The 27,557-nt window shown below is 42.7% G+C and overlaps 1 protein-coding gene across 1 annotated transcript; it reads right to left on the reverse strand.

The window, feature by feature from the left end:
* FOXJ2 (forkhead box J2) lies at window positions 1-27,557 on the reverse strand. Its single transcript, XM_064644762.1, has 11 exons — window positions 26,034-27,557; window positions 11,101-11,453; window positions 10,518-10,592; window positions 8,488-8,556; window positions 7,979-8,119; window positions 7,353-7,551; window positions 5,177-5,503; window positions 4,676-4,777; window positions 4,013-4,213; window positions 3,155-3,253; window positions 1-2,576 (listed from the first exon to the last, which is right to left on the reverse strand). The coding sequence occupies exons 2-11, from the start codon at window positions 11,431-11,433 to the stop codon at window positions 2,488-2,490; spliced, it is 1,635 nt and encodes a 544-aa protein (XP_064500832.1). The 5' UTR covers window positions 11,434-11,453; window positions 26,034-27,557; the 3' UTR covers window positions 1-2,487.

Raw genomic sequence — 27,557 nt, forward strand, 5'->3', positions numbered from 1 at the left:
TTAAACCATAAACATTCACTTTTTCTTTTTATTAAGAAAGCATGCACAAAAATAAACTCGTGAAACCACGCCCCTCTCTCCCTGACCACTGACACGAAGCACAGGGGGGGCCACACCGGGCTGGAAGGGCCTGCAGGACCTTCCTCCAGGCCAGGCTGGCCCCCCTCCCCTCCCTGCAGGCCAGTGCTGCCCACCCCACTGATGTCTTCCACGCACTAACAACGCACATTTATTTCAGGGGCAGAGGAACGAGGCTAATTTGCACACTGACCGGCATGTATTTACATATGCAAATGAGGCACAACTTAATATGCAAATATGCAAATGAGGAGCACTTGGATACGCAGAAGGAGCCATCTTGGTTTGTTTTTCTTCCGGTGGTGTTTTCAGACTTCCATAGGGCCGGCTCTCAGTAATGTCCTTTGCAAAGCATTAACTGGCACCTGCTATGAGTTATCTCTGGTGCCACTTCCCACAGAAACCTATCACACATGCTTCCAAGATGTATTATTCCCATCCTGAATCAGCAGAGATAACAGCTGACTCCATGTTGAAGCTGTCTGGGATTCCTCATTTCTCTTGGAAATACTCAATGACGAACTCCCCCCCAAACACACACTTAAAACAAAACAAAAAAAAGAAACCAAAAAAAACAAAAAAAAGAAAAAAGAAAAAAAGAAAAAAAAAAGTGTTGTTCCCCCCTCCTGATACAACAAGACTCTGTCCACTTCCCTGACAAAGATCCAATTTCCAATTGGTTTATCCCTACAGCAATTTGAAAAAGCAATGGCAGTTCCCCACCTTCCTGCAGTCATAGTAGAGGTTATTACTTTACTGCCCTGCCCCATGTCAAGTGGCCATGATGGTCTATTTCCATGTTTGTTCCCTTCACTGATAAACAGGAAATTAGGGATGGGGGGAGGCTTTACAAAATATTAAGAGAAAGCAAGAGGTTTGACAGAACAGAGCCATACCAGAAAAAAAGGGGAACACAGGACATAGCTTTGGGGAGGAGGCATCTCAACACTCACTCCTGCTCCTGCACCTTTTCCACCTTCCTGATTTGCAAGTGCTGACAAAACTCATCCTTAAGGATTTACACCAGATGCTGTCATCTCTCCAGCCGAACTGAAAGGGGTCTGACCCACCCACCTCCCTTTTATACTACACTCTTCAGCTGTTCGGTTTAAAAGCCTGCCCTGCTTCATCCTCTCTCTTCTAATGCCCGTCTTACAAAAACTGCTCGTGAGGGCCTCCCGGTACCTGACCAGAGGGTCCAGCCCTTGACCAGCAGTCCCTCAAGTTCCCCCCCAGTCTGTGCAGCAGCTTCATCTGCCCACCACGAGCCCGTTCACCAAGTGGGAACCCCTGACAGAGGACATGCACGTACGCGACAAGGCTCCTGCTGCTGGCACTCAAAACACAGGCAAAGACAGTCTCCAAAGAAATCTGAGGGGCAGAGGGCCAAATAACAATTGGACAAATACTGATGGGAGAAAATTTCCAAATTTGCATATGCAAGTAAGAGCCTCACTACATGTTTTGAAGAAGAGCTTGAAGGGATAGGGGGTGAAATTAAAAGCTCTGGGGAACAGAATTTTCTGAATCACATGTGAGACCCCTGACTGCTTCTTTTATCTGATGGGTATTTAAGCTTCACCTGGAGACTGCAAAAAGCAGTGTAGGAAATGGTCAGGATTCCCTTCAAAATCTCTCTGTCTTCACAGATGGCACCACATTGTGAAACCCAACTTCACTGCTGAAATACCATCTCTGCCCCGTTCTCCTTTCTCCAAACTCAGGTCTGCCCTCCCAGCTCAGCTTAGCTCTCCCTGCCTCAGGGATTACCTTCTCTTTGTACTTGGGAACACCACTTCTTTTCTTGCTGTTCCTGCTGGTGTGACAAAGTTCACAGAGCTAAGATCACCCCTCCAGTGTCCCTTCAGCCCCCTGACCTTTACAACATTTACGAAACAACATAACTACAGGCTCCCAGGGTCCACTAGGCTCTCTCACTCCAGTAGCCAATACAACAGATTCACCGGCCACCTTGAAGGGAAAGAGGGATTGTTAAACGCAAAATGACGGAGGCAGAGAAAGATGCACTCGAGGATTCAGCCTTCCAAGGTCTTTTCATGGCACCAAGGACCCATCTTTCTGCCCTCCATAGGGCACTACACAACATGAAAGCTGATCCGATGCGTCCGAGGCCACCAGAGGAGGGGGAGGGCTGTGCTCAATTATTGGTAATAATAATAATAACAATAATAATAATAAACAAAAGAAGAAAAGAAGATAAAACAGGACGCAAGGAAGGATTATCTTCGGCAGCATCTTGCGGTGGCTTCTCTGGCGGAGATAGAGAATATATATCTATATACAGGCAAGGCAGGGAGGCTGGGGAGGGCGGTGCTGACACCATTGACCCCATGTCTCCCTCCCCTCCCACGTCCCTCACAAAGGACGGCCTATCAAGTCTGTAACTCGCTAGGTGATCAAGTCCCAGTCGAAATCATCGGGGATTTCCTCATTGGCGCCTGGAGGAGGTCCTGGAGGCCGGGGGACCAGATGATGAGCTGAGCCAAAAACAAGAAAAAAAAAAAAGGAAAGAGAACAGTTAGAATAAAGAACTACATGCTTTTTCACAGGGGGCTCTTGGGCAAAAGAAACCCAAAGTGATTTGGGCCTTCTCCCTTCCAATAGTCTAACAAACAAGAACACTACTGGCATCAATTTCTCTGTCACACAGCACCTACCAATGTCTGTAGGTGGTCTACTGTGAAATTCTCCACAGCATCTTCTACAGAAGTTAAGTTTCAGCCTCCTTTACTTTTCTCACAGTTGACTGCTGACAGAGCACAAAGGACTTCATCAACAGAAGCTTCTCATGTAAAATTGCCTTCAAGCAACCAACTGAGGGTGAGGCTGAACTGGGAGACTGTCTATGGGAAGTGAAAGAAATCAGGCCACTGACACCTTAAACCTTTCCAAAGCTATGGCAGAACCCTAAACAGAGGTTTTTTTCAGTCCAGCCTCCCTCTCTACCTGCAGTGCTCCATTTGATTACTAAATGCTTTGGGAGAAACACACAAAGGGGTTGGAAACCAATTCTTTAATGCTCATTGCTATAATATGCCTTAATGTCACTCCTTACCTGGGCGATTATATCCTGGAGAGTCCTGGGTGGAAATCTGGTACATAGGAGATGGCCCGGAGAAGAGATGGGGAGGCTGGGGCTGACCATAGGAGTTCACTGTGAAAGGAAATGAGGTAAAAAACAAAACAAAACAAAAACAACCGTTAAGGTTCTGGTCAACAGTCTTGACCCTGACTGGGTGGCAGCTCAGCCACAGAGCAACTCACTCAGACCCACGGGATACTGAGGAGATGTTCAGCTGTTGGGTCCTAACTGCAAGCTATAGCTTGGTCTGGGATCTTGTTCTTGGAACCAGCAGGAGTTTCTCTATTATTGTAAAAGAAGAAGATTTTCATCCAGAAACACCACAAGCTGGCTCAATATTATCCACTTAGTTCAGTACTAGATGACACACACCATCACAGTTCTATCAAGACCACAATATCTCCTGTGCTCTCCTCAGAGTGCATCTTCCTACTCCTTGTTCAGTCAGTATTTCTCCAACACGGGTGCAAGCACTTTCTCCTTTACAGCTCATGCCATCTGGAATAGCAATCTATTGGCCATTTCTTTCTGATGGTTACTTAAAAAAATACCACTCCCTTCTCCTTTTTATGGGTTTACCTTTTAAATATATTTCTGCCTGGATAGGCTGCCTGCCAACGGTATGCATCAAATAATAGCAGTCAGTCCAGGCCACAGGCATAGGACAACCCAATTCTTTAAAGCCAGAGAAAGCTAAGTTGCTATGAACACCTCTGACAGCCTAGCTCTGAGTTGCTCAGTGCTATATTGCCTGGCAAGACTGTAAGTAATTTATGATATTCACAGAATTGGGCCTTCATTTACATATCATTTTAGTCTCTGCTTAATTACCTTGGTTCATGGATTGCTCCTGTTTGCCACTGTTCAGGGCACAAGAATCAGAGATTCGAGGGGGCTGCTGTGGGCCAACCAGATGAGGGAGCTGACCAGTCTGGGTAAGGAAGTGATTAAGGGAGTCACAAAGGTTGGCAATATGATGTTGATCCAGCGTCCAGTTCTTCCGCTCAGCCTGGCGCAGACTCTCCATCAGCTCTGTGGGGGACAGGGGACAATGTCAAAAACAGCAGTCACACTGTCATCTTCCCTGCAAAGTGTTTCTGTCTTCTGTCCCTAAATCCTACCTCCTCCTCACAAACCCAACTTCAGTGCTTCAAATCTGTCACCAAACACCTGGAGAGCTCCATATCTAAGGATACTGTCTCACTGACTCAGGTGAGGGAGGGGAGAGTTGGAGGGAAAAATCTCAGCTTTCTGACATACTTTTATGAATTAATTCCCCTTGCCCCAAATTCCTGCAGTATTCATTCAAGTGCTTCATGATCTTAAACAGAACCCATGAAGTAGGACACCTCATTTTAGAAATAAGGTGAGTCTGAGAAACCAATGGACTTGACACAGATACATTGAAAAAAGATCTTGACACAGCACTCACATGTTCTAGACTACAGCCCTAATCACTGAGTCACTAACTCTAGTCACTAGGCCAACACTGACCTGAGAATTGGGAGTGCTCAATGCTAGACCAGTTCAGCCGGTTTACCATCTTGAAGCTTTCCTTCAGGGAATCAATGTTGGAGCACCAATCAGGGGGAAACGCTGGAATGAAACAGGGACAACATTAATCCAATGCAGATTGCCCTTTCCCTCCACCCTTTAATAGGAAAAGATTGGCCCCTCTTCACCAATGAGCCTGATGCTACAGTAGCTAGAAATCCTTTCTCCGATGGAAGACTAGGGATGGTGCCTCCTTTCCCACTGAGGCCCTGACTTTATCTTGCATCTCTAAACAGAATCCCAAATCCAGGGTGGATGTAGCCTCCTTTCCTTCAGTAGGGAGGTAATTTCCCTCTCAGATTTCAACCTTAACTGGCTTTCACCCATTTTCTACACACGATCTAGGCACTACCTAGGGAAAGCTCACTTCTGGAATTTCTGTCTGGGGGCTCCTCACTGCTCCCATTTTCCCTGCTGTGTTTTCCATTGCCCCTGACTCACCAAAGCCAGCACTGTTGATTGAAGCCTGTGACTGCTGCTGCTGCTGGTGCTGGTGTGGCTGCTGCTGTGGGTGGGAGTGCGGGTGATGTTGTTGATGCTGGTGGTAGCCTCCATGCTGCATTGGGGGCGGGTGCATGGACATCACTGGTGGAGGGCCATAACCCTCACCACCCTGCTGCTTTCCGCCTTGGGATGGGCAACCCTCTGGGGTTGGAGTGTGGAGTGGGGGAGCAGCACCCACTGAGGAGGGGCCTTGCTGCTGCTGCTGCTGGTACATGTAATAATTGTGGTTGGAGGGCTGCATGTCACCAAGGAGTGAAGAGAAACCTGCCAAGCAAACGAAAGAGGAGGGAGCTTTAAGAGCAGCCTGAATCAAACCTCTGCTTACATTATCCATCTCTAACTTCACACTGCTCATCCCGCTATTTATGACGCTTTTGGAGTTCCCTCTACTGGCTGCCAACAACCACGACCTGTGCAATTATGCACTTGCTGCACTCCAGACTCTGTTCAAAACAAAAGGCTCTACAACAAAGACCCAGCAGGATTTTAGTACAGTTAGGTAATTAAATTCCTCCCTGGATTTTTCCTACATTTGCCAAAGTAACTCATGCTCTCCTGAAATGTCATGCACATGTTGTTTTCCCATAAATGACCACTAAGCAAACTTAAACAACAAAACATTTAGAAAACAGTTAACTTGATACATCTGACTTGCTGTTTCCCAGGGCTCCATTCAGGCCCCTTCTACAAGCAGCTTGGCCAGGAATCTTCCCAATTTTTCTCACACACATAAAAGGATCTGCTTTTGTACACAGATCACATTGTACACATCAGGGCTCCTTCATGACTTTCATTCCTCCTGACTCATTGGGTGTGTAATTTCTATCTTCCTGCATTTCAGGCATCCCCTGATGCAGGAGCATCAGTTGTTCTCCACTATTCCCCAATACCAGGAGCTCAGCATATCTCTTATGTCTGCTTCCCTGGTTCATTCTCCCCACACATTGTGGAACCTCTGTGAAAAAAATCACAGGGACATTACATGACATTAACCTGAGCTACTCACTTTGAGTACCCTTACCTGACCATCTGCAACCAAGCCTCAGGTTTTCACTACATTCAAGATCAAGCCTTGATTCAAGATCAGAGCTTCCTACTACTGCAATGGGGCAAAAGTATGAATACTGCCATCCTGACTCCAAAGTTGCCTACAAAATTTCCTCAAAACCTGCATGTTTTCCTAGAGTGCCTTACAGCCTAAGACTTGGAGAGGGAAAAAACAGACTACTGCTAAGTTTGCAAAAACAGAGGAACACACCAACTCAAGGTTCTTCTCTACATTTTTGTAGCTTGCTCATCCTGCAACACCTCACACATTCCTACTAGGAATCTCAAGTGCCAGCACAATGGAAGCAGTAGAAGTATATAAATTTTTATTTCACGTAAGATACAAGCTCAGGAGGCTCCTCCTAGAGTGGCAAACTTTGCCTGCACTGTGTGTTGGCTAGTAGCACAGGTGAAAGGCTCATGTAATAACATATTCCTTTTTATTCCAGATTAGTATTTAGAAGTATTTAAAGGCGGGAAGAACTGTAGGCTTTTCTGAAGTGTTTTCCGTGGACATCTCATCCCTGCAGCGATTCTGCCCTCTGGTGGCTGCTTCCTCAATCCCAGAAATGCAAGCTATGAATAGAGTTGGGGGCTCTCCCTTCCGTGCTCTCAAACTAAGAAGCACAGTTCTCCACGGCATTGTACAAACCTAGTTTTAACAGATCTGAGCAATGATGACTTTCCACTCTCCTGGAGAAACTCCACATGCAACAATCTCCTCCCTCTTATGGTTTCTAGCCTGACAGACTGTGAATATTTCTCCGATGTGCTTTTCTTCAGGACTTCATTTCTCTCAGTTTCTGCCATTTCAGTACTTGCATTTGTATCAACAGAAGGTATTTTTAAATCACGATCCTCTTTATTCTAAGAGAACTAGGGGGAGCAATAGATAAAGGACGTGCAAATTTCTTATCTGCTCCTGGCAGAAGTAATTACAGCATGCCAAGGAAGGAACGTCTGTTTGCACAGGCTCCAAAGTGAGGAAAGATCTGAGAGATGCCAAATGGACAAGACTGTGTGGGCAGATACCTGCCCACCCCACATGACGCATGCAGTTACTCACCGTGCTGAGAGGAAGATGATTTCTCCAGCATGGATTTGTAGAGATTTCGGAAGGACCAGCTAAGATCCTGGAAGTTGATCTCAGAGTAGGAGAACTTGAAGTCATGGTTGGCACTGTACAGTGGGGGTGGCACATCAGCCCCTTCACGGCCCTGCCCCCCGGCTACAGTAGAGGCAACATCCACAGGCCCTGCACCCTGCTAAGGGAGCAAGAAATGAAGCCTTTAGCTTGTACTAGTTTTTGTAACTTGAGACAGAGATCCAGAGACCAGATACACATAGAACATGCACTCATGTCCCATATCACTTAGCTCATCCCCCAGCAAATCTTCCCTAATGCCATTTTCCTTGCGGAATACCAACCACTGCCCTCCCTCTGCAGCCCAATGGCTCCAGCATTTTCTTCAGCTATCTAATATCATTATGCCTTTATCCTTATCCCCATCCAGCCCTTTGCTAAAATTCACTTCCTCCTTATTTTCTATCTCTGCAATTTCAGCTCTTTCCCTTCTTTTTATTTTTGCCTCCATATCACAATTTTCACAATTCCCTCTCCTCACCACTTTTCCATTCATGCATCCTCCCCCGTGCTGTTCCTCCCACTTTATCTTTTCCCCTGCTGCTCACCTGACTGTAGTTGGCAATGGGGGTGGTGCTCTGGATCGACATCTGAGGGGTGGCCTCAGGTGGCAAAGAGGCTTCTGTGCTGACTGGAACAGCCCCTCGGGGGCTTTTACTTGCCTCTTGCTCTGGGGAGTCTTGCGGTATCTGTGGATGGGGAAGAAAGAGAAAAGGAAAGGATCAGAAATCAAAAACAGATGGAGAAGTGAAACTGCAGATGGGAAGCCAGCTCCCCCGCTGTAGAAGTTCATGGCTTAAAAAAGAGGAGGGCTGGGCCTTAGTCCCTGAGAAGTCAGGATAAGGGACTTTACACGAGATTAATTTTGCTACTGAATAGCAGCACCAACAGCCAATCAGCAGGACAAACACACTAGTTCATTCGTTCCTAGCCTTTGTCTCCCCATCTGTACACCCTGCCCCCAAAACACTACCATGGTCTGGTGCTGGAAGGACTCCTTGAAACCAGAAGGGAATTCCCACCCCGCTCCATGCTGTCTGGAAAGGAAAACACTCACGTCATCATCTGGAGGATGCCGCCTCTTGCGAGATATATCTGGACATGTATCTATTGTCCAATAAGAGCCCTGGAAGAAGATCCATTGGTGAATGCATGATTAAATCACAGAGCTTCCTGAAGCAGGGGACTACTGACTCACAGAATGTAGCACCAACTAAACATTAAGACCACATGGACCACCCTCTAAAACATCAGACAGAGACTTGGGTGTTGTACAGAGATTCCTCTCTTGCACTGGGTTGCACACAATGAGATACAATGCTACTGGTGGAAGGCAGAATACTCCACTTTTCCATCACTCTGTGACAGGACACCAAAAGGATGGTTTGATCCAAGCTAGGTGAACTCTTTGGGCCTGCACACTCCCTTCAGTAGCTTCCTCCCAAACTTGAATTTGTTATTGACTGGTGAGATCCAACTCAATATTCTGATTTGGCAGACAGTTAGAAGGATCGTTCTTTTTCCATGGTTGTGAGATTCCAGTTTGAGTGCTCTGCCCATTTGGGGGGTTCCCATGCAAGACAGATACTGACAGACTAGAATGCACCCACAAAAGGGTCACCACAATGATTAGGAACTAAAATATATAATGTACAAGCAGTTCACAGAAGAGATCTGTTTAGCTGGGACAAGAGAAAGCTAAGGGGATCTAACCACTGTCTTCAACTGTGTAGGGAAATAAAACATGACAGAATCAAATTCTTCTTTAAAATGTACAGCACAAGAATAAGAGGCAACAAATACAAGTTAAAGCAAGGGAAAGCACAGTCAGATATGAAGAAAAAATTCTTCACAATGTTGGTGGTACAGCACTGGAACAAGTGGCCAGTTTTGCTATATCTATCCTTGGAGATACTCAAAATCCAACAAAACCCTCAAGAACCTAATCTAATTGTTCCTGCCTGGGAGTGGGGGTGGGGGTGCATGTTGACCTCCAGAGGTCCCTTTCAACACAAAATAGTCTATAATAATGTGTGTTCTTTTCTGAATAAGTATAAAGAGAATTCCAGAGTGTAATTTAGCTCATTTTAAACTCTAATTGAAATCTGAATAATCCGAATAAGTATAAAGCACAGAACATGTTTTCATTACAAACCCAGCCCAACGTGCCAATGAACACCTGCAAACATATACCCTTAAGTCAGTTAGGATTTCCTGGAGTAAGGCATATAATCAATTATATTTTTGAGCAGTGATCTTCAAAGATCTACTACTTCAATTTATAAACACCAATTGAGACCACATAGTCCTTTAAATATAACCTGAAATAAAAGGCCTAAGCAAGTGGTCCTTTCTGATAACTTTAGGACGAGGGGGAAGAGACAATCTTTCTGTCTAGATACATAACTTCTTGCCCCACCATCTCCTTCAGCTTGTTTAATTGTGAGTTTTTTTAAACAATAATATCTGCCAAGTTTTGGTTTTGCTAGCAATCCCCTTTACAATCTATATATACTATCAGAGCTTTATTAGCCTTTACTTGGCCAACAAATTCCTAAATTCTTGAGTTTTACTTGTAAATGATTTCTACAGATTTAAACAATGTGATGATGATATTTTTTTCCCAACACTAAATATTTTGCAGTCTAGGTTCTGCTCTCACTCTCACAGATCTTGCCTCCAGGAAATTCATGACTGTCACATCATAATCCTGCTGTTCACCAGTAGTCACTATGATATTCATAACAGAACAGGTTGTACTAGACCCACATTTTAGACAGAGATCAAGAAGAAAAAGAAACAAAACTAGTAAGGTAGATTCAACCCCATTTTTGACTTCTTACAGTATCTTTAAAGTCAACTGAAGATCATAGATAGGAAAAATAATTACTAAAACCACTAGGGCCCCTTTAGAGGTTCCCTTTAAGTAAATGTGTCTGTAGCCAAAGGACTGCAGTAAATCTTACTACTGCTTCCATTTTTGCCTACACTTTAGGTTTCAAATTCCAACCATGAGTTAGAAAGGGCAACCCCAGGTTATCCCCTGCAGTTTTAAATTGCTTGTCCAGGAGCATGCTGATTTCTTACCTTCCCTGGATCATCTCTCGGTCGAGGCACCTTTCGAAAACATTTATTCAGAGAGAGGTTATGACGAATAGAGTTCTGATGAGAGAGTAAGAGATATGGGTAAGTGCTACAACAAAAACATACAGTGTTCTGAGTATGCCCTGGAACAGGTAGAGAAAATAGAATGGTGCATACTCAAAAGCCAAAGCTCACTACATATACCTGGAATGGAGCAGAACAGAAGCTGTGGAAAGAGAGATGGATTAGATGATAATATGGGGCTGAACCACCCCTACATCTACAGAAGGTGCGGTGAAAATAGAAAAATGATGCAGAGCTTGGTAGGAATGTGGGTTTTGTGGGGGTTTTTTGTTTTGTTTTTCTTCATAGTTGTTGGTGGAGTTCCTTTGCACACTCCTTCTTAAGGAAGCACCACATACAACAAAATTCTCAGAGAAAATGGGACTCCTAGCTCTGCATTTTCTCCAGTCGCTCAACTTAGTTTTACAGCTGTCTTGTTTTTCTCAGTGGGGGTATTTTGCAGAGAATTAAGAAAATAAGTCTTGTAATTAGGCAAAAAGAGTATTTTAGTGCAAGCCCTCACCTTCCAACCAATACCAGCATTTTTGTAGTAGGGAAAGTTGTCACAGATCCAACGGTAGATCTCACTAAGCGTCATCTTCTTGGCAGGCGATGAGTTGATGGCATATGTGATCAAAGTGGCATAGCTGTAACGTGGCTTCCCATCTTGGTGCACTGCAGCCTCATCCTTACTCAGTGTGGCATTAGGATCTGTTGGTGAGCCTGGTGGACACTTTCGGGCAGACCCTGGAGGTCCTGCTTGTGAGGAACCCCCTAATTTTTCAATAGTAGCCCTTAAAGTAAGCTGTGGGAGCCAGTCTATGGAAGTGAGGCTGCTTTCCAGGTCAGAGGCCATGGTGCTGGAAGCAGGAGTACCTGTGAGGAGAAAGGAGCAGAAAGGAAACTCCTGAGACACAAACAAGGTGAACTCTTGAGAACAAAACCACTCATTTGCATTCCTCCTCTGTTTCTCCCCCTATCACAAACACCTGTGTGAAGACCATCCTAGTTCATATCCCTTATTCACAGCCAGACAGAAGCACCCAAAAGGGCCTATGACTGTGTCTCTGGGAGGACCATCCTTACTGACAGAAGCTGGGACAGTGCTGATGGTAGCATTACTAGGGCAGTCTTACCCAGAGCACTGCCCCCAGGTAAAGAACCAAGATCTGTTCAGAGTCCTTTCAGCAGCTGTATCACATTCACTCCCTTACCACCCAATCCATATAACCTTGGTACCCTTCACCAAGATTACCTCTAATCCAGTAGGTTTACTGTGTCAGGTAAGAGGAAAATCATAGCTAAAAGGGAATACTCATTCATGCCATACACAAACAACAGTTTAATTAGATAATCTTCAAAGTCAAGACTATCTTAATTCAGGGGCAAATTAATTTCTCTCTAAGGCCTAGCCTCTTTTTTTGCATTAGGTGACATTATAATGAATCCTATTCCTTAGAGCTAGGATTACATATCTCATTTTAAAACACCAAGATCATGCATAATACTATATATAGATAATTACATCTACCATGTCGAGTTGGAACAGACTATATTAAGCTCTTAATAGTTAAAGCTTTGCCTACCATAACCAATTTTTCCTAAATGTATATATATAATTTTATTGAATTAAATCTTGCTTAATTCACAACATAGCAGGCAAGTATTTTCTCCAATTCTAAGACACAGGAAGAACTTACTCATCCGAAGTCACACAAGTTTGCCACAGGGTAGGAAGAGACTCCGGATCTTTTCTCATAAATATTATATACTTCCCCTCATAAAAACAAAACACACCTGGATTGCAGTAGTATCCAGGGATCTCTACTTAGCATTTATTTCATATTAATAAAATAGTTAGCAGCATGAGCTTGTAGGAACTTGTGCACTTAGCACACAAACTTTTATGTCGTCTTTTGTTGTAGACAAGGCAGCAGAAAGTTCATCATTCCTACTCACAACTGGCTGTATCACTACACTAGGAGCGATCCCTTGAAGTCTGGAATGAGGTAGGTAAGTTTCCATGGCCACAACCTGCAGTGCTTTGTGCTTATTCTTTGCATAAAGAGAAGAATCAAGTCTTGAAGAGATGCAAGTTCTGCATCGTTTATTTCTGAGGTTTAGATGGTACTATCTTTGAGCATGCTAGTGCATAGAAAAGGGAAACACAAACACGTGCACATACTTATGTAGACATTTGTGACAAATTAAACACATGCATACATGTAAGAGAAAACAGACTGACACGAACACACTTCGCTTCAGAAAGATTCGTCAGCAGACACCTCCCACCGAGTGCATCACTCAGATGAGTGGATCAGATGAGACAGGGAGACACCCATCTGCATGAATACCAATTAGATACTCATTCTAAAAATAGGTATTTGACAATAACAGTGTGGATGCACAGATCCAGAGACAGATGCACCCAGCATTTCGACACAGAAGCTACCGGTCCTTCTCCCACAGCCATATGCATTATACCTTTCACTTCTGCACTGAAGTGTTCTCACAGCACTGAAGCACTTAAAGTCCATATTCCAATGCATTCATAAGCACTAAGCCTTTCATTTCCATGCATGTGCTCACCACACCTCTTAGGGCTCAAACACCCACACAATTCCCCAACAAAATCCATCCCTCAACCCCCACAGACAGTGGCTCCAAAGCCCTGGCCTCAAAAAACACCTCCTAACTGAACAGCTAACATTGTCACTCACACTCACAGCACTCACTGACTGAAAAGTACAATTGCAGCTCTACAGTATCTATGGCGAGTGGAAACATTTTTCTCTCTGCAGAGGAAAGGAAAACCCCAACTGCAACTAATTTACCCATGTATTTATTTGCCACACTATCACACGTGATAGGGACAACCACTTGCTAAACAGCTAACTAGAGAGCTGCAAAAGGCCTTACATTATCCACCATCCTCAAGATGTAGATTATTGAATAACATTTTGATTGATTTGATCTAGTATCAAACATTTGAAATTTACAGACACACACAAAAAAGAAGAAAAAAAAGAAAAACCAAACCAGCAGGACTATTCCTTCCTGAATAATACAAGGGAAAAGAAACGATATATTTTTATCCAGTCGGGATGGACAGACCACCATGTACGCAAAACACAGCATGGTAAGTTCACAGGTACAGCCCTCACTAAAAGCAGTATTCCACTTGGGAAAAACCAAACATGAACTAAATATACATTGAATGCTTAATTTTCTAAGTGTGCCTCATAAAATTTTTAATTTCCATGGTGCAATTGGACAACAGATTACTGCTTCTTGTTAAATCATTACGAAATATCAGTTGTATTAACAACTCCAAAGTAAAATAAATACAAATTTCTCAGTTCCATTCCTCCCCTACCCCCTTTTTTTAAGGCAAGCATAGAAATCAAGAAAATTAGGTTATAAAAGCCTATGGCAGAATAAGATACCAATCTGAAACACCAGAAATTCAAGAGGCAGAAGAGAACCCTGCAGTTTTCACAGAGCTTCGGATTTGCCCAGGTTATGTCAGTAGAGCATCTGGGATGATTTGCTATGCAGTAAAATGTAAGGCTGATATGCAATACGCCCATCATCAAATACACAAGCTTTCATGCATTTGTGTAAAATATACTTGTCAGGGAGACAGCAAGGTTAGAATTGGGTCAGATTACACCCACACTAAGAATTTTAATATTTCCATTCCTTGGTTTATAAAAATCTTTGACAACAAAACAAAATCCCAAAATCTTAAATAAAAAATTCTGTCTATACAAATGCACTAGTCACCCAGTATTGAAACAACCACTTTTCAGTAAAACACATCAGCTCTTTAAGGACATATACACTAGACAGTAATTTAGGACAGAAAGTGAAGACTCAGATGCAACAGCAATTCCATGGGAAATTTCAAAGCAGTGGAATAAGAGGGTTTTTTCCAAGTTTGAACTTGATCATGTTACTGGATTTAAAAGCCTGTATGCTGGCAATACTGGATCTGTAATAATCAGGCATAGTCAAACCTAAGGTAAGGTGGCAATTCCAGAACACTTTCAGGGCAAAAATAACGCTGTGTAATTGGTTACTAAATTATTTAAAAGAATACTTGCTATGCAGTTAATATTATTGTTAATTTGTGTTGTATATCTCATTCACCTTATTCAAGTGGTTGGTGCACCAGCTTGACACTACTTAATGGTATAATAAAACAAGACTGCAGCCAAACCAGAGAGGCTGATGATTCTTCCAACTTTCCCTTCCCAGCTTATTGCCTGGCAAATCTTCTTTTGAACTCTTCTCTTATGATCCCATTCAAACAAAGAAAAAAATAGTAGTAACTAATAAACACATTGAATTGAAATCAAGGATATTTTAAAATATCCTACCACATTAGCAAGCCAGAATTAACTTTGAAGAAGTAAAAAGAAAGATGAAGACCAGAATTCTCCCACTTTACACAGTAAATTCTATCTGTTTATGTATTTGGCTGACTTTAAAAAGCAAGGGTAAGGTAGCCAAGTCATAACCACCATCAACAGCTGGAAACTGTCTGCAGTCTTCACTTCCCAAGCACTAACTAGTTACAGTACAACCTCAAGTCAGACAGGTCAGAGAGATGCAAAAATGCCAGCCAAGCACTGATCCCAAACTACAGACAAAAATCTGTTAAACAGACAAGAATCTGTCCAGTTCATAAGAAAAATGGTTTAAAAAAAATCCTTGCATTGAATACCTTTTAATAACCACTAATTTGCTTGGGACTAGTAATACTTCACTACAGCTTTCCAGGAAAACTACTGCCTTACTCTGAATACTTGTAACTAGCAGCAAATCGAAGATCATGCAAGCCAGCCTTCTGTCTGTTGGATAGTAAGGACTATTCCTACTGCCACAGTGAAGAAATCTGTACTTTGCCTGCCCTGCTACTTTGCAAGTGCTTGCTCCAACCCAGTCAGATGTTATCCAAGATCATTGCTACTTATATATCAGGACTGAAAAATGTACGAAATGTGGGGAACAACACTCTGAGGGTCACACTGAACGCAGTTAATAAACATTTACAGCCTGAAACATTCTCCAAGGCTGAACTCAAAAGCTGGCCAGTCAGAATCAGTTACGACTGAAGCAGGGAGCCATACAATGAATGAAACCATGCTGTGCTCTGCCTACAGAAGATGCATATTCTAGAATAAATCTCTACATTTCTGTGTTTACCTTCACTGTTGCTTTATTTGCTGCTACTCTGATCCAATGAAACACTATGGCAAAACATTCAAAGAAGACTCAACATAGATTTCTCAACATAAACTTTGAGAGAGAAGAAATGCACAAAAAACTACCAAGCAATGACTGACAATGACCCATAAATACATGACCGCTTCTATTTAGGTGCCTGAAACACAGATCCAGTGATCTAACTAACAATATCCCTCTAATATACTCAGTGATACACCTATTTTCTAAGGTATTTAGCAAACAGAAAAGCTCAAACCCAAGCTGACAAAAAACAGACTGCAACCCTTCTGAAACAGAAAGGTGAGCACCATGTCAACTAAAGGAAACTGCATCAAAGTGTAAGAAGAAAAAGTAAAACATAAGAATACCACATGCATGAAGAAACAGACAGCCTCTACTTTGATGACAAAAAGGCAATTTTGACATACTTGTGTAAATTACACATGCAAAAACACTGTGTTCTTATCCAATACAGAAAGGGGGAAATAATCAATTTTGCTAATTCTGGCAGGAGAAATTTGCCATTTTAAGACATGTGTCTTCCCTCAAAAACAAGAAGGTGTGAACTAAGACAGCAGGAACAAAACACTTAAAAATCTGATCTTCTCTAAGCAAATGTTCTCACAGAGATACTTGTTTCATGTAAGAAATTGGAAAAAAGGAACCTGATTATCTGCACAGTCTGAAATTTCTACCCATCATTTTGGTAACTAATTGTGAGAAGTCTTCAGAAGATGTTTATGTTTATGGAATCAAATGAAGAAGGAAGAGAGAGAGGATGCTGGGTATTGTTCATAAAATAAAACTTAACCTGGAAGGAGTGGCAGGTGTCACATTAGTGACAAGAGAAAAGCATTGCAGTTTGAAAGTACACTTCTGCCTGCAGTGTCACATGAAAGAAGGAAAAATAGCCCCTGGGGCAAGGAGGTAAGAGAAATTGTCATACCCTAGAGCCACACTTCCCTACTTTGCGACCAGTAGAACAAGCCGGAAAACATTTTCCCAATTAACTATAGGCTTGCAGGTGTGGTAACGGGGGGCACACAGTTCTCGCTAGCCATGAGCCACAAAGGGAAAAATAATCCAAGAGGAGGAAGTTGCTGTCACCGAAGAGCACACGGCGTGGTACCGCCTGTATGAGCGGGAACTGTCACAACCTGCACTTGCCCCTGTCACAGCAGTCTGGCTCTGTACCCCTCCTCAGAACCACTCAGTGTGCAAGACAGAATGGCTTTCAATGTTCAGTGCTATTTTGTGTAAAAGAACACAGGTGATTCTGTGATTATGGCATGCTGAATGGAAATTTGCTAAAAGATACAGGACACACTAAGATGTACTAAAAATCAGAGTTAGATGAAAACTTTCAGACAACACATAGCTTAATATATAAAAATCACTGGACTAATTGTTCGTATTAAATCTCAAGAAAAATAAAAAGAAAACAAATTTATTTTCATAATATTTACTGATTACATAAATATCATGATAGCACATTTTAACATAGAACCTTTTGATTCCCTCCATTTTGTGAACGGTGCACAAGCAGGATATAATTTTGTACTCTGAATTGAGTAAATGAACAGCACTGACTGCACAGACATTTTTGGTACTAATGGAGCATGAAGTCTTGTGGGGACTATAAAGTCACCAAAACCCTCATGTTGGAAGTGTGTCAGGATTCAATTCCAAAGGCAATTATGTCCTAGCTTTGTATGGAACTGACAAATGGTCTCGTTTACAAAACATGACCTGCTTATTTAAACTTATCAACAGATGGCATTACAGCCAAAGTCTGAAATATGCTCATGTCAAGGGAGACAGTATCTTTACGGGCATAGCAGGCTAGGATGGAGCACAGCTAATGACTTGCCAGATTTTAATAAGATCAACTAATCAAATATTTTTGTTGTCTGCTATATAAACATGCAGGAAAAAAATGCACTGAGAAATACTACACGGACATTGCAGACACCCCTTAGACAGTCTGAAAATACGTGTTCAAAGTTAGGACTAGTTTGTTTATTTATGATGCTGCAAAAGGGAAAGTGGGGAATATGTAACACCTGTCAAAAGAAACAGCAAATTATATTGAGAATAGTGGTATGCCTAAAATACTTTTGAGCTGGAAGTTATTTCCTTTGTAATAAGACTACTAGAAAAGATTTATTCTAATCATAAGCCAAATGTCCTATGACAACCCTTCCAATAACAGATTTTAAGTAAAAAGTAAACCAAGCACTTTGAAGAAGCTCAATGAAAATACATCACCGCAGCAGAAATGGCTCTCCAGCATCTCTCCACCCTCAGAATCACTACACAATATTTTACCATTGGAAGTAGGAGCTGTAATTCGGAACATATGCCAAGGCAGGAGAGAAATCTTTGACATTTGCTTTAAGAATATTAACAGAACAATTACTCTTACACTGAGAAAGGTATCGGGTACTGGTTTTGAAATAATTCAAATTTATGAGCACATATCTGGAATGAAATTTTCCCTTGGAAACCAGGAAGTCTGTGGTAGAGAAACAGTATCTAAGAGCAGGTATTTCCCCCAGCCTTAGGGAGCACACAAGTTGAAGAGAAAGATTTCAATTCTATCTGCTTATCAGAATCACATCCAGTCATAAACCTTCAGTACAAGATACGCAAACACTGATACAATATCCAGATTGTCTCTGAAATTGGAGACAACATCAGAAGTAGATCAGCATTCAGAATATCTTGCTCAGAAGATCTGCACAGCATTGCAAAGATACATTCTTTTAACTTGGGTTTCTGTGTGTAACATGCTTATAAAAAGAAAACTGTATTCTTACATTAAAAAATGGGTCTCTCAGTGAAAAATTACTGTTAACCTTGCAGTTTAATGACAGTAATAGTGAAAAGCTTCTATATAAGAGAAAGGAATGGCAGCCAGGTATAGGGAAAATGACAAACTGACTGCAAGTGGTCAGAACTTGTTCACGAAAGGTTGAACCACTGAAAATAGATTAGTCAATATGAACTCTGCAATAGTTGCTAAAACAAGCCACAACCCACTTGTGGAAATGGGTATCAAGCACTAGCAAGAACTATGTACTGAATTCATAGGAAATCAGGAAACTGCTATCCAGCACAGCTTAGTTGTATACCACGTGCCCAAAATATACATACAGCACACGCTCCCAGAGTTGAGGTTACCAAACCACTGCAGAAAAGCCTGCTAAAGAGGAGTTTGAGAGCAAAGCACAGCTGAAATTGAAGTTGGAGAATGATCAGAAGAATCAAGTAATACTGCGTGAAGCTCATAAATCAGCTCTCAACCACTGCTTTAACATAATTCCTTTTTACTATTCTGTTAGCTGTTATTCTCAACTAAACTGGCTGAACTGTCTTCCAGCAAACAAAACACCTGACAATCCCTCACCAGGCTCACAACTTGTAAAGATTTGTACCAAGCTTGAAGGTCAAGAGGATTCAGAACCACACTGCCACATAACACACACTCATTAATGGTTTCTCCTTGCTTCAAATGCTTGTGTTGCTACTTGGTTTTCTGCATCCTACTCATAAAATGCTCCGTTTTGTGTATCATCCTGAAACTAAATCTTCTGTTCATCTCCTTACAGACACTGAAAGAAGTCCCTTTCTTCCACACACGTTTGCCACAGTTGTCACCTTGCAGCTGCAAGTAAATATTATTCTGCTCTAACCCTGACCGTCCCACTCTTTGAGATGTTGTGTCTTTGCTTATGACAATCTTTATTTACTTCACGAAAGAAGTCAGGGAGAGGGGGGTACATGCAGTAAGACAACTGCCTCTGACTATCAGTTAGACATCTTGAATAATTTTCAAATGTGCTAGTAACAGTTATTTGTATATTTGAAAACAGTTAATTGCAAACACACAATTAACAGTTGGAGGTGATGATCTCAGAGGTCCTTTCCAACCTTAATGATTCTACAATTCTACGAAATAAGTAGTTTCCAGTGTGTCTGGCCTCTACCGGCTGGCAATATTCCTCTGTGTATCAAGATATGAGTCAGCTGAGGAAGAAAATGAAGAGATGCTCATGCAAAAAATGGAAAAGCACAATGTCATGCTTGTGTTGCTGGCAGAGCAAAGGACAACGCAGTAAGAGACGGCAACAGATAGAGGAGAAACATAAATGTGAAGGCCCCTCAGAGTAAGTACAAGAAGCTGGAACCTTATGTGGTGGATGGTAGCCAATGCACAGGCTTGTCAAGGAGGAGATGGCAACGTGTTGAGAAAACATGCCAGGAGGACAGCTTCAGAAATTGTGGTTTTAAAAAGACAAGAAGGTAACACAGTTGTCAGAGGCCAGCAAGAACAGGGAGCAGTAACAGAGATGGTAAATGAAGGAGCAAGGGTTACCCAAAGAGACTGAGAAAGCAGCAGCAAAAGATTCATGCCATGAACTGGAAGATGAGTCTCCATCCTATATGTTCAGAGCAAGGACATGTTATAGGCCCAGCTGTGGTGGTTTGCAACAGGGGAAAGCAGGAAACAAAGGGAAATCTCAAAGGAGCTGTCTAGAATTCCGTATTGGCCTCAGCAATTGCAGCAATTAATTTTAAAAAATATGTTAAGGTAGTATGCAAAGTTGCATAATTTAATATCCCTGGAATGAAGGAGGTAAAGAAAAGCAAAGAGAGGACACCAGAAGTGGGTCATTGTGTCTAACTTGTGGGAAAAAAAAAAAAAAGGAGGAAGGTAAATAGCTTACTGCAGAAGCTACTGAATGAATGACTAGAACAGTAGGAGGGAAACCAGGAAAATACTGACACAAAAGTCAAGGGAGGACAAGATTTCAAGACTGGGCATGATCAAGTGTCAAAAACAGCAGTGAAGCCAAGATGGATGAAGATGGAATAGAGACCCTGAGACCTGGCCAAGAAAAGGTCATTAGAGATCTCAGGAGAAGCTTCAAGGGAGTGAGAATATCTGTAGTGAAATCAACTCACTAAACAGTTCTAGACTGCAGATATGGTACAGGATCTCTTAATTTTGGAGTCACTGGTCCTCCCAGGAAACAAGAATTAATCAGGGCATCGTGCTTTCGCTGTTTCTTAATGTCACAAAAACCAGCATATAAAGTTTTTGAGTTCAATATCACATTGTAATTAAGGCAATCAACAGCAAGAAGAACAGCCAGCCATTAAAAAGTGGTTTTCATCCTTATACTTTGGAACCCTTACAATAACCTATTCCAGGATAAATGGGAAGCCATGCATGGAGAAGCGTGCAGCCCAAGGTCAGCCAGCAAAGGAGTAGCAGAACCATGCAGATAACATGGGTCTCCCAAATCCCAGACTATTTCTCTACATTCAAAGCTTGTCTGCTTTGTTCAGATAAAGGGAATTTCAGATGTAACTATTTTAGTAGCTTGCTTACTTTTCTCTGCAAGTTCCTGATGAGAAGGGAGAATTTGTCTTGGTTTTATTTAACCACAGTTTTCTAGGGGGAAACTGAGAATTCAGAAACTTTGCTCCTTTAATTTGTGACCACAAAGAGTTCAGATTCCTTCCCAATTATTCAGATTTGAACTTTTAACAGTAATTACATATTTCTGCTATAATCAGCCACAGTCTTTATACAGCAGAGAGCATAAACAAAATTTGAATTGCTAATTGTAAAAAACAAAAAAGCAAATATTTTTTCCTCGAGGTATAAAAGCTCTCACTCATCATCTCACCCTGTCCCTCATTACTCGGTCTCTCTTATACATAAAAAAGGCCAAAAAAAGAACATACATTCCCTTAGTTCCTGACTTCACATCAAATAAACTGACCAGCTCAGAAAGATAAGGAATGAGGTACTGGGCCTTGAACAAACTGTTCACCTCAGTTCTGAAAACCAAGATCCTCAAGTGCTAGAGGGAACCAGAAAATGTAATGCAAGGGGTTTTCATTCTAATCAACCAAAATCTAGCAATTCCTGAGGAACGAAGGGGGCCAGAGGAAAAGGAAGGGTAAGAGAATGTGGAGACAAAGTGACACTTCACAGACAAGCAGAACTGGATATTTTCACTGATTAAAAAAAAAGTTTCTTGAGATAACCTCAGACAAAAAAAATCATATGTGTCCACACAGGCATATAATCTAATGAAAGCCAAACTAGGAACAGGTCAAAATACAGGTAAGACCAGAACCTGCGAGACATAGTAAGAAAGGATTCCTGTCAGTGAAGAATCCTAGAGAGGAGATGAGGGATGCTTACTTGACGAAAAGCAGCATTTTAGGCTTGTAGGACCAGAGGACAGAATGCCAAAGGGACTGCAAGGGAAACGAGATGCAAAGAGCAGGGACAGCTGAGAGGAGGAGTGGGGTGTAGGAGGAAACGCAAGTCAAGAAGTAGGCAGGGTGGAAACATGCTGGGCCTTAAAGATGCAGGAGAGAAACTCGAGTGTCATGCAATGCTACAGAACCCAGGAGTTCAGGAAAGGGATCACAAAGGTCAGGCACTAGCAATATCTGTGCTGTCTGCCTCCAAGACAATTCTAAGGTCCTTAATAGGATGGGGTAAAAGATTGGGCAGGTCAAAACTAGAAGGATAAAACAACAGTCTAGTCCAAATCTTGGCAAAGCACCACGGGATACAACATTAAATTGGTCCTAAACTTGGTTGTGAGATCTCTGAATTTTGAAACATTCCCAGTATTATGCATTTTCATTTCAAACTTAAAATGAAAATTCACAATTAATTAATTGTGAAAGCATATTGCAGCATGGTTGCTCTATCTCAGTAATACATAGACGGATTTAAAAGTGAAAAACATAACATGAGTACAGGAAGAAACATATTATAGATTTTTAGGTTCATCTTATATCCCGTAGAAGGAAGAAGGAAACAAAACCAGCAGAACAGATAGCAAGTACCAATACTGCCTCCTACCAAGATGATAAGCATTTGGAGGTGGAACACATCAACTGGATATTCTTGCTAAAATAAAATGTACAACTGCCAGCAATACAGTGAGTTAAAGGCTTTTCTTCAGGCTTCAGAATTAACACAACTGGAGAGTTAAAACACGTTAGAGATACCATATTAGGCTGTCCATTAATCTATGGACTACTCATCTTTTCTAAATTGTCTTCCAGGCTGCAAATGCTAGAAACAATGTTTTTTTTGAAGTTTCAATTCTGAAGCATCAGTCAGAAACATATTCAGCTAATGGAGTACTACATAGCATAGAGGGTTCTGTGTGAAAGTCACTGGTTACAGTGCTACCCAAGGCTGGGAGAAGCAAATGGAAAAATTAGTCCAAAAACATTTTTCATCATCTGGTTGCTAACGACCAAGATCTAATTCCTCTCTGACAGCTGTGTAAAATGAGATAATCAGCCCAGTCCTGCTCTTGAGGGACAGCTGTCCATATCACAGTTGCCATTAACCGTACCTCCTTTCTGACACTTGAAGTAAAAGGCCAAAGATCCTAACTGGGATGCAGACAGAATCTCCCACTACATGAAGGTCAGTTGAAGTTTAGGGGAGGAGGTAGTAAGCTGTAACCTGTGCCTCTGTGGTAAGAATAAACTTCTCTGAAGACACCAGCTGTATTTTTAGGGGGGGGGGGGGACGGACCAACCCAAAACAACAAAAAACCAAACCAGAAGTACAATAGTCACAACCCTGTCTTGGACTGGGAAATTACATCCAAACTCCTCAAACTGTTTATTGTATTTCATTCTTTCATTCCAACTTTTCAGACTCCTTATTCTATCTTAGAAACTTGCCTACAAAAGCAGATTTCAAGATAAAACCCAAGAACTTACAGAACACATACTTAAACACTATTATAACCTCCTGATCATAACATAATCCTTTTCCCATAACTCTCTATACCATCTCATTTCATTTTACTCAAGGACTTGACCTGAGAAATGCCACACACTCAGTTCTTAGATGGGAGTTGAGTGCCCATAGGACAGGATCAGACTGCTTGAATCTAAAAAGTCAAGTTTTGTAAGCATGAATGTCCAGATTTAAATTTACAAACCCATACACATGTACCTAAGTGTCTCTTTACTCAGATGTTGAAGACTTCATTCCTTCTGTTGAAGCCAACTCTGTGTTCCTGGGGATTTACAAGAATTAGGCTATTTACTTAGGTACATTAATGTGGTTTTTAAAATCTAATTTTAGGTATTCAGATTTAATATTCTTAATGTAAACTCTTATAGACATAGCACTTTCATTTAAACGTGTCTATAAAGTACCTTGCACTTTCATGAAGACAAATAATACTCTCCCTTTTTCTTTTATGAATACTTTTGTATAAAATAAATGGTGCAGAACAGCTGCAGTATTCCATCTCAGAGGAAGCTGCATTTTCACCTGTGACAAACACTTGATGTGAACACATGATCACACTGAAGAGCTATGCTCTCTAAAAATTATTCCCTTTTCCCTTAAATTTATGAGTACGCCCTAGCTTTTGCATAGCTGTGTTTTAGACTACAAGATCTTCAGAGCAGAGATTGTCTTAATTTTGTGTCCAAGTCAGTACTTCATGCTCTGTCAGTAATTAACAAATATATAACAATTAGTCTACAGCACACCACTTTCAGACTTGTATGTCTGTCATGAATATTTAATACTCAGGCAGCAAGTATAAAAATCTTAATCTTTATCATTAATAGAAGGAAAAAAAATGTTTCATATGCAGAAAGATAATTGTTGTGGAAGAGCAGAATTTTATTAAGACTGGCATATATATTCTGTAAAGTGCTCTGCAATCCATCAGAGCCAAAAGCACTTGAAAAATGTCAAGTCATTACTGTGAGGAAGGGGGCAGCATGAGGTAAATTAACCTCAGGAGCATGAGAAGTCAGTTACCCCCTTGAATGTACAAAGGCCAAAATGCCTCGGTTATCTCTTTCCTCGTGCTAGATAACACAGCTGTACTCAAAACAGGCTGATTGCATAACTATAGGGCAACAGGTAGGAGGGCATCTAACAGTACCCCCAGAACATATGTATGCTAGGTGGTTCAGCCTTCCCTTAGAAAGAGGCGTCTTCTGAAGCTATGGATAACTGACAGAATCCTCTGCCAAAATGGGGAATCACTCTGGCATCTTTTGTCTGATCTGGCTAGCACATTACACCAAGGAGTTCCTTCTTTAGGGACTCCCTGTTTAACCATTGCTCTCCCAAAAGGCTTCTAAAAGGGTTCCTGCCCTGGCCCTTTTGATCTTGGATTTCCTCGCTGATATCTCACTGGAGAACAGAAACAAGAATACTTCAGGTGAGATATCCTTAGGCATGATTCTTCTACTACTGGAATCTGCTTTGGCTTCATTTGAGATGAAATCTCCCTCAGACTTGATTTCTCAGGAAATCACTACAGTGGTGTCAGAATACTCATTTGTGACTGGGAATTAACTGCCTCATTTACAAAAAGCAGCAGCTCAGCTCACATAGCACCAGCATTAGGATTCATGTTCCTAGCCCCTGAACACAGCATAAAGCACAAACGAAGACTGGTGGCAACCGCATGGCTTCTCCCGGCTTTCGGAGCAGGTCCACCAGCACTGTCACGGTTTTCATTCCCAGGCCCCTGCGCACCATAGAACCCACTCTCAAGGGCACTCTTTCCAGAATTCATCCCACAGTCCCTCAGGTACATTAGGACACACATCTCAGAGCACTTGCATGGGGATCTGTACCTCTGGATCCCAAGCACAGTGAGGTCTGCATCACACAATGATTTCATTCTCACAGTTACAAGCACAGTAGAACCCACACGGAGAACTCCACCCCATGAGTGCATCCTTGGACACTGGCACCAGAAATCACTGCTCCTGTCTCCTCAAAGCTTTTTTTGGCCAGTATTACCCTTCTCAATGACCCCTAAATGACAGAAACTAATTCACACCGGTGATGAAACAGGCTGAGCCCAGGATGAATAAACCAGGAAAAAAAAGTAGAAGAGAAAGGGCAGAGAGGTTTCTTACAATTAAATAGGGATAAGGTCTCCCATAAGCTAAATAGTGAGGGAAAGAATCAGGTCAATTCCATACAGCATATAAGGGAGCTAAATGAGGGAAACAGAGAAAGACACACAGAGAAAGAAGCCTGGGGAAAGGTTCAGAAACAGAACGAGAGAAAAGATTAAAAGGAAAGCAGATACAGTGAGAGAAAAGACATGGAAAACAAGGACAGAAGGCGAGAGAGAAGGACAGCTAGGAATAAAGAAGTGATATAATGTGGTCACTCACTCTGTCTGGAAGATTTTCTGGAGGGAGGTGGATTATCTTCAGTGCTGGTTGCTGGGGTGCTGCCCTTCACACTCCTTCTCTGAGACCCATACTCAGTGTTGCTGTCAGCTATTCCAAGAGCTTCTTCAAGAAATATTTTGAGGGTGAAAGGATTGTGGATGAAATCAGGATCTTGAGTATTAAAACAATCTGCTTGGGATAGTCAGTTCCCTAAAACAGCTGGTTTTATCCTGGGATGGAGATCCTCTCTCCCTTTTGGCAGCTAAGTACCAAAGGGGTGTTCCCCCGGGAGACAGCCTTTTTACTGACAGTCAGATTATTTCAGAAATCAATTTCCCCAATTTCCCTACCTGGAAATCTCTCTTTTCTTTTGTCTAGGTACACCTTGTCCTTAAAGGTGGGCAAATATCTTTCTCTGAAAAAATTCTTGCTATCTCTGTGGATATTATCAGCAAAATCTGTCTTTTCCTTTCCCTGTAACTAGGAGGTGTGTCTTCTCTCCTTGCACAGGGTATTTGAAGAAAACCCTCTTAGAATTAGGGGATGAGGGATATTCCTTGGGATGAAGGAAGATGGGATCAGTATTGGAAATTACCTTTATCTCCAGTTACCAGCAACTGGAAAAGGAAAGAAAAGCTAAATCTGCCTCTGCTTTCTCTCCCTTGTTTCGCTTTGCCGCCTGCTGAGTAGATGTAAATAATTAAAATTACTAGGTAAGTATCTGGAGCTCCTGCTTATTTCTGTCTTGGGGACTGCCTCTCTTGGGCATACAGGATTCCTTCTGTGAAGACTCCCCTGTTACTATCTGGTCTGGGGAAGGGCTGTCCGCTCTGCTTGAGGGAGGAATTTCCTCAGTAGCAGGGGGGAGTAGGTGGTAAGGGTTATTCTCACAATCCTTAGAAACTGGGATCTGAGGACACCTCTCCCCTCGTATCGAGGGAGCTCCAGAAGACTGTCCCACAGCGAGGAAGAGCAAACCTCCTTCTAGACAGTTGCCTAGGCTGTGTGCCGGGGGCCTCTGCGCAGCCTTGGCTCGTTAGTGGGGAAGGGGGCGAGTGTTAAGCTCCTCACCAGCTGCGGGGAAGGGGCCTGGCAGGGGGGGCCGCCGGGGTGTCCCCGCACCGGGAGCGGAGCTGCCCGGCGGGGTTGCGGGCGGGGCGGGGGGCGGCGGGCAGGGTCTCTCCCCCACCCCGGCAGGCTACGGGGGTGTCCCCCCACCGCGGCCGCTGTCCCTGACTTCCCCCCAGGCCCCAGCTCCTCCTGCCCGGGCTCGGCTACCACGGGAGGCCGCGGCGGCTCACGGGCCTGCGCGGGGCTGCGCGGCGCCTTCGCCGCCTTCCGCCGGGCCGCGGCTTCGTCCGCGGGGCGCTTCCCGGGCTCCGGTGCGGGGGCCCGGCCCGGGCGGCGCTGAGTCTCTCCAGGCCCCGCCGCTCCCGCGGCTGCTGCTCCGGGCTGCGGCTCCACTGCAGGCCCCGGCTCCTCCCCAGCCGCCGCTCCGCCTCCCCCGGCTCCCCCTGGCCGCGG

This window comes from Pseudopipra pipra, chromosome 2, assembly GCF_036250125.1.
Source record: "Pseudopipra pipra isolate bDixPip1 chromosome 2, bDixPip1.hap1, whole genome shotgun sequence".
In the NCBI taxonomy this organism is placed as follows: domain Eukaryota; kingdom Metazoa; phylum Chordata; class Aves; order Passeriformes; family Pipridae; genus Pseudopipra; species Pseudopipra pipra.

Coding starts and splice junctions, on each gene's coding strand:
- FOXJ2 (XM_064644762.1), bottom strand. CDS start 11,433: ATGGCCTCTGACCTGGAAAGCAGCCTCACTTCCATAGACTGGCTCCCA. Junction 10,593..11,100: donor ATGCTGGTATTGGTTGGAAG/GTGAGGGCTTGC, acceptor CTCTCTCATCAG/AACTCTATTCGTCATAACCT. Junction 7,552..7,978: donor CCATTGCCAACTACAGTCAG/GTGAGCAGCAGG, acceptor TTGCTCCCTTAG/CAGGGTGCAGGGCCTGTGGA.